Source organism: Triturus cristatus, chromosome 1_2 (genome assembly GCF_964204655.1).
Source record: "Triturus cristatus chromosome 1_2, aTriCri1.1, whole genome shotgun sequence".
Lineage (NCBI taxonomy): Eukaryota > Metazoa > Chordata > Amphibia > Caudata > Salamandridae > Triturus > Triturus cristatus.
Window position 1 is genome coordinate 228,962,784 of NC_140580.1, and position 8,378 is coordinate 228,971,161.

General features: G+C 38.5%; 1 protein-coding gene across 1 annotated transcript in view; it reads left to right on the forward strand.

Moving 5' to 3' along the window:
- LOC146867090 (uncharacterized) overlaps window positions 1-4,814 on the forward strand; it is a 50,765-nt gene extending 45,951 nt beyond the window's left edge. The window contains exon 2 of the mRNA XM_085614812.1: window positions 2,379-4,814. Within this exon, the coding sequence (XP_085470938.1) occupies window positions 2,441-4,438 (1,998 nt within the window). The 5' untranslated portion in view covers window positions 2,379-2,440 and the 3' untranslated portion in view covers window positions 4,439-4,814. The remainder of the gene's footprint in view (window positions 1-2,378) is intronic.
- Window positions 4,815-8,378: the final 3,564 nt, after the last annotated feature.

The window sequence follows — 8,378 nt, forward strand, 5'->3', positions numbered from 1 at the left end:
AACCAGGTCTTCTCTTATCTGGCCTCCAGACTCTGGAATGATCTATCTGTGGACCTGAGGATTAATGATAACCTATTATCATTCAGGAGGAAATAAAAACTCACGTGTTCATAAACTGTCTGTAAATGTCTAGTCATCTTCTGGAGCACCTCAGTTTAACCCCAATGCTACTCCATCCCTTCTCCTGTTACTCTATCCACTTTTTGAATTTCTAGTTATTTGCAAAGCACTCCATTGCCCATGAAACAGCCTAAACGTTTCCTATAGAATTAAGCATTACTAACGGCAAACCTGCCTTGGGCTTCAGACATAAAACTGCATTTAAAAAGTGACATGCAGACATTTGGTGCTGAAAATGAAAACATGAGCCTTTGCTATTCACAGACTTTTGTTAGACGCTTTCCATTTAATAAATCATGTAAACATTGCACAATTATTTCATAGTTTGATTTAATGTGGCTAGTTTAGATTTTGTCCTCATGGGATTTTAATTTGAATTTTTTTTAAATGTGTGCAGTAGTAGAATATAGTTGTACTGAATTAACATGACATTTTAAAATGTAGAAACACAGAAACAGCTCATGATTCAGCTCTTGCTCTGAAAGCCCCAGTTGACCTTCGAGATAAGTGAAGGAATTTTTCTTTCCTTGTGAAACAGAAAACGATTGGCATACTTTACAGCATGTAACCTCGGAGACTTATCTATTTAGTTGCTGGAAATGTTCAGCAAAGCACCAGTGCTTTACAGAGAATAGAAAAAACATGTACTTCAAAAATGCATTACCATGTTATCCTTTAATGATTCTTGCTTAAATAACATAGTTCTTTTGCAGCTAATGTCATGTGTTTAGTTAAAAATAAAATGTTTTTTAAAGGAGGGTTAGGAGATGGAGTTATATTAAATAAGATGTACAATATATCGTGGTAATGATTTTTGCCTGTCTGATGGGTGACGTATGTAGACTGCTGAGAGGTGGACATGAGAATGCTGGATTCCAATTGGATGCAGAACGAAACCATGCCACCTGCTTTGTAACATTATTTTTTATATAGACGTGTTCCTAGTTTAGGAGTTTCAGAACCCTTGCAAAGACCTTTGCCAGACGCAAACTCAGACAGATTTAGGGACGGAGACCTTTACAGACTTTTTCAGACCTGCAGAGGAGGGGAGGACATACCTTGATGGATAGCAGAACAGAGGGAGATGAAGGCAGATTAGATGCAGGTTTTGTTCCATTCTGACTTTTATTAAAATCCCCAAGATTTATGCTTTGACTAACTGGCTTTGCCAAGGCTTATTTGCTCTGTGCTTTATTTCTCGTTATGGGAGATTCTGCCATTATTAATTATTGGTTTAGCTTCTTGCTAATCTCACTCTTGCTGTAATTTGAGTCCTTCAGGAGTTCTGATTGACATCATTTGTGCCTCATTTTCTTAGAATAGGAAGTCTTTCCTTTATGGAACACACTGTATGCAATTATAATATGCACTGTACTAACTTTATTTTTCTATTATCAATTCTGTAACCTGATTGATAACTGACTTATGAATGAAGAGTCAGAGAATCTTAAATATTAATTAGAAAATAAATCTCTTTAACACTCTCATTATTGGCTAAAATATTTATTTGCATTTGATTATTTGCTCATGTTTATTAAAGAGCTCTTTTGGTCAAAATACGGTGGCAAAGATTCATCACCTTGAGTGGAAACAAGGGTGATGGTAATTAAAGGTAATGATGTCACATTTCCTACATTGTCCAAAGAGAGACTACCCTGAGATTTCCGCTTTATCGCCCATGTGGCTAGGCCTGCTCTATATATTTTTAGAAATTAAAATAAATACATATAATCTGTAAATGTTGAACATATAGTAAAATGGTAGTAACCTCAATGGCTTTTTAGGGACTGGAACAAGAATTGAAAGAGCCTTTGAAGAAACCTATTGCAATAGATTAGCTTTCTGAGGACTAGTGAATTAACTAATATTCATAGAGAAGAAGATAATCTGGGGAAGGGAGCATATTTCTTATTTGTGAACCTGCTTATCATACTATAAAATCAGACCAACATTGAATTTGACAAAGAAAAATATTGATTAAAAATATCAGGAAATTTTTGAATTTTTTCCATTTACAGGAGAGATATTTTTAATCATGTCTTTCTCAGAATAAGTAGGAATGTGACACATTCAAGAAAATAAAGCAGTAGTTAAACAGAAGCACGGAATAAGTTTCCAATTTACTACAAACTAAAAGAAAATCTTGCTCCTAAAATTTGTAACATATTTGTATGCTCACTCTTTTAAATAAGTAGTTATATAATGTGAATTCAAGAACATATTTTAAATATTCACAATAAGATACAATTACTTTTCAGGTGTCTGCGAGTTTTGGCCTACCAATAACCTACTTATCAGCTCCTGAGCGCTCCCTCCAGTGATGTCACAGGGAAAAAAACTACTGCTCAACTTTGATGAAGGTTTTGAAACCCAGACACATTCATGGAGACCAAATGCTGATTTTCCTGTGCATACACAGGTTGAAATGTTAGTGGACAAAATAAATTTGACATGGAATGATAGCTCAAGTTCATACAATACAGATGAAGCGGGCATGCAACATCAATGTAGTAATGCAAGGGTGTTGGCAGGATTTGAGACCCAATCCCCGACAACATTATTGCCGAATGATAATGGTTCAGCTGAACTATCAACACAAGGAGAAAATTGTGAAAAATGTATTTCTCCAGTGTTTCAGTCACATCAGGAATATGAGAAAGCACACAATCACGCAATAAGACATGGATGGCAAAGAAGATCGCCTACAGCTAGAGAAGAGGAAGGTGAAGCTAACGAGCCTTTTTGTCTATCTACAACAAAAAAACAATTATGGTTGCAGACATACTTCAGTGAACATGACAGTTGCACTTGGGGACTTGACTACTCTGAAGAGATTCCTTGGAGAGAAGATAAAATTGCTGTAGAAAAACAACACTTGTGGGACAATATCTTTGTACAAAAGCACTTTGGAACACATGTATCAATTGCAGCACTTCCTACGGAAAACGACGCACCAAAAAATGCAGATAGGTGTTTGCAGGTTACAAACGAAAAGGAAAACATTGACAAAGTAAGTGGTGTAGTTTCTCGAGGTGCCAGTTTAGAAAATGAAAGCACTGAACTGAAGGAGAAGCTTCAACCTATGCAAACAATAATTTCTGAGTTTGAAAGCAACACATACAATAAAACTGAACCACAAAAAAGAAATATTTATGAAATATTTATGTCGTGGTACCAACTTCAGTTAAAAAGGAATGACTTCCAAAGTTCCGAAATGGATCTGAATAGAATTAGCGACAACTATCAACATGTACATAAAGAAAGGGGTAAACTAACACAAAATGAAACTGAGAGCGCAAGTTTAGTACAGTCCTTGATAGATGAAATAGCACAGAAGCAAGAAGAAATAAAGCATCTAAAATTGAAGAATGTTTGTTTAACACACAAACTCTTACAACAAAAGAAGAACAGCAACCTGTGTGTTAGTGAATTAAAACGTCTTGCTTGTAAATATATCACGCTGAAAAAATATGCAAAAAGGTTAGAGATCGAAAAACACCACAATATACAAATGAAGAAAAGGGTACTACAAATGGTGAGAAAGGCAGATATTGAAAAAGTCAAAGTTAGCAATACGTGCAAGGTACTCAAAGAAGAAAATGCAGTTTTTGTTAAATCTTTAGAAGGCATGAAAGAAGAAATACATTATTTTAAGCAAAACCAATTCAGGATAGTGGAAGGAAAACAAATGCTTGAAGAATGTTTAAATAGATTACAAACAGAAAATAAACAGCTAGTAAAATGCCTCGAGCATTCTGCTGAAGAGATCAAAAGCACAACAGCATTAGTGTCAATAAAGGATTTGGAAATAACAATGTTAATAAAAAAGTTACGGGATGCAATGGATGACCTGAAAAATCTTGAAATAAATATCAGTGAGTATGAATTTGAGACAACATCTATGGCCTTTCAAATTAAACAGATTAACCAAGAAAAATGTAAATTAGAAGAGAAAATAGAAAATAATTACCTGGAGTCCATTGCCAGAGACGAGGCTGTAGGGAAAAGCATAAGGTCATTGCAGAATGAATGCAGTGCTCTGTCTAAAATGGTATCTGATCTTAAAGAGGACAAGAACCTGCTGAAAGAAGAGCTGCAAGAGCAACTCAAAGAGAAACGCTACCTAGCTGCAGAAAGAAAAAAATCTTGCAGAGACACGGAGAAGGTTGAAAAGTCAGCTAAGATTCTAGAGAGGGAACGAGATATTCTTAAAGAAGAACTTGCTATTATGCACATGAACTACTTGAATTTAAGTGATCGCATAACCAATCGTATAAACGTCATTGAAGAAGAGGAGAATAAACTCCAGACAAGCTAGTGGAAGGCAGCAATGTAGCCGAGAGTATCCTATGACAAGATAAAGATTATGATTAAATTAGAACAGTTCAGGTGCTTCCTTTCAGACAGTTTTACTTAGAACAGGGGTTAAAGAATTATTGGCTATGGGTTACTTTAGCCTGAAGATATACTTTAAACACACTAACATGACATGAACTGACAGGAAGAAGCATTGTCAAAGTGAAGTGTTGGCCCACTAGATCAGGAACTGAAGTGCACTTCTTATCAGGCACATGTAACCAGGAAACATTCAATCATTCTCAGTGCACCAGAACCAATGGCTGAGGTTGGTGATCCCTTGCTCATGCTTTGTGCTGAATTAGGCGGAAATAACAATAATAATATGAATGGCAAGTGACTAGACCTATGAATAAAGAGAGTTGACATAAAACCTATCTATGTATCTATGTATGTATTATTCATTTTGATTTTTTTAATTACATCAGTGTTGGAAAATGGCCCTCTCTGAACGGTCACCCCAAACTTTTTGTTTGCCTTCCTTCTCCTCTTTTTCTCACCTCATTTTTACTGGCTTTAGGACTCTGAGCACTTTACCACTGCTAGGCAGTGCTAAAGTGCATGCGATCTCTCCTCTAAACAAGGTTTGATTGACTTATCCACAATTGGCATATTTAATTTACATACAAGTCCCCAGTAGAGTGCACTACATGATCCCAGGGCCTGTAAATTAAATGCTACTAGTAGGCCTGCAACACTAATTGTGCCACCCACTCAAATAGCATGTCTCAGGCCTGCCACTGCAGAGCCTGTAGGTGCAGTTTACACTGCCGACTTGGCATTTAAAACCCCCTGCCAAGCCTTAAACTCCTTTTTATTACATATAAGTCACCCCTAAGTTAGGCGCAAGGTAGCCCACAGGGCAGGGTGCTGGGTAATCAAAAGGTAGGACATGTACTTTTAAGTTTTACTTGTCTTGGTAGTGAAAAACACCCAAATTCATTCTTTCTCTACTGAGGCCTTCCCCTCTAATTGGGTAACCTTGGGAATTCCTTATTTCAATGAATAAGCTGTAATTCCTGATTGAGATCTGTCATGTTTCATAAAACTGGAATGGTAATGATAAATCCTCTTTACTGATAAAGTTGAATACAGCATTACCTTTTAAAAAATTCCACTTTTAGAAATGTAGAAAGGTAAAGATGCCGACAAGAAATGTATTCAATTACTAAATAATTTTGGAGTAGTTTAGTTCTATATATATATATATATATATATATATATGTGGAATGACATCTACTATCACTCACTGACTTTTAGAAATATGACATTTTTTTGCTCTTAGTCCTGGGTGCCTGGAGCCTGTCTCCAATACACGTCTGGAGTGGCTGACAGCTGGACTTTGTGCATTACCTTCAGATAGCCACACACAAAGGGAGCTTAGGTTTGACTGATGGTCCATTCACATCCTGATGGGTCATACTGGGCAGGGTGAGAGGGAGGAGCTAACACTTACACCTGAATAGGCTGTGTCCTGTTACCACACAAAGGGCTGTGTGATAACTGGGGTTTGACATTAGTTCATGTGAAATGTAGCATGTCAATCAATAAAATTCTCATGTGGTAAGTTGTATGAGAATGTTGGTATTTGAAAGAGATTAACCGGTGGCCTGTTTTATGAGGACGGCCAAGAAGCCTCCTCTGTACCGTTTATCTTCCTATACCTCCTACATCCACTCCCGCTGCATTGAATATACAACAGTGTACTTTTGAAACTCAGCATACCCCCTTTAGTGATTCTGGGGCCAGGGCTGGGGAGGGAGGAACTCTCTGCACTCCAACTTGCTTCTTTGATGTCACCCCGACTTCAGAGGCACCACTGGGTATAAGATCTGAACTTTTGACCCCACCACTTGAGTACACTACTGGGCCTGTAAAGAACTTTGTCAGGAGTAACTACTGTGCCACAAGAATTGGCACTCTGCTGGACTGCACTCTGGAAGAACTGCTTTTCTGTTGTACTGCCCTGCTGCCTGATACCCTCTGGCCTGACTGAGAAGGACTGGACCCACATCCCTTTAACCCAGAGTGATTCCAAGGGTTTGCTTGCTTGCCTCCTAAGTTACTACTCACACAGCACTAACTGCTTTTAGACAAGTAGGCCTAGATTTCACACAACACAGTGCAGCAAATGAAGTTGCTGCACTGTGTGCGTTTAAGGAAGAGTTCAGAGCTGTGCCATATTTACAAAGATATGGTGCAGTTCAGCTCTGTCCATGCGCTGGCACACTTGTGGTTGCCTAACGTCAACACAAGCACCCTTGTGCAAGGGTGGCTGCGTTATGTTCAGGATTTAAACATATACTCTGAGTCTAACTCCTTTTTGTATGTGTGCTGCAGAATGCATGTAAACAGGAAGTAACAAGGAGAAATAGATATTTTTCCTTATTACACCAGCCTCGGGTAGGCACATCCTTTTAGCCCAAACCCATGTTTACAAGTCCTTATAAATATGGATTTGCAGAAAAATACATGATTGGGTGCACAGGAATGCCCATGCTCCACCAATGCAATGCATACCTGAAAGCCACACAAACCGGACTTTGCATGGCTTTGTAAATCCCACAACAGATTTTGCAGTGGGTCTGTGCCAATAAAGTGATGCAACTCCGATGTAAATGTGGGCTTAGTCAGTTTAGCCTTTCACACAAGAACGATTTCTTTTGATTTGTTTAATTATCTGTAACTCAGTATAGAAAAGAGTTTCCTCTCTTTACAACATAGAATCAATGTGCCACCTTTCAAGCTAAATGACATTAACTTGGCAATCACAGTACTTCAATAGTTCTCTTTTAACCATCCATGATATTTGATTGCTTCTGGAATCTTACAGACACACTTTTGTTTGCAGGTAATGAGACAGATTAGTACACACAGCTTTGCTGTTTTTACACGCTTAGGACCTGATTTGTAAATGGGCGGCTGGGCCGTCTTCCACCAAGGCAGCAAAGTATTTTACTCAGACGTCCTGGCGGAGGTCCCACCTGCCAAATTTAGGTCCATTGTGACTGCAGACATTTAATGCATTGACAGCAACTGCTGTCATGACAGTCCCTATCAATGCATTGTAAGTTGTAACTTAGCTGTATGGCTCCAGCCAACATGATTGAGCAGTTCTACAAAGTTAATTTTTTTATTTTCAAAAACAAAACCTAAAACGACACTGGGAAACAAGGGGTCCATTTTGCAGTTTTTACTGCCCCTTACTACCAGGGTTTTCCTGGTCGTGGCGTGCAATGAAAACTAACCTGTATGTCTGACCATTTAAATTAGATGGGCGAACATAGATGTCAACCTCCAATGGCCCTTACTCGATCATGCCTTCAGAGGGAACGGACCATGGTGGAGATGGAGTCATTTCCCCCACACACAAACTTGGCAATCTTGGAATATTTCAATGCTTCTCTTCTCTTTTTATTAGCCAAATTATGAGATTCCTTCCGGAACTTTCCAGACATGATTTCTTTTACTGGAGGTTCCCAACAAAGAAATGTCTCACAAGACCCTACCAGTTGACTTCTTCTGAAGCTGCTCACTTATTCACGACCATGCGTTGCCACTCCAGCCAGTCATTCAGAACGAATACCAAAGGGTCCTGGCCGCTTTCTGGAATAAATAAACAAAATGGCCACAAGATGTCACGGTTCTCCTGTGATCTCACTTTAGTTCCTTAATTCTTGCAAGATCTCACCTCTTTGCTCCAGTAATGGCACCACCATCTGGCCTCCATGATATATGCTCATGCACCATGCCGCACTAGACACCCACTAAGTTCTTCTTTCAGCAGGTTTCACCCATGTTCTTGACCCTGAAACAAAGCCCATGTAAGGAAGCGTGATGTTCGATGACAAGATGGGCACAAACATTTATGTGCCTTACATCACACACCCCTTTAAGTCCAT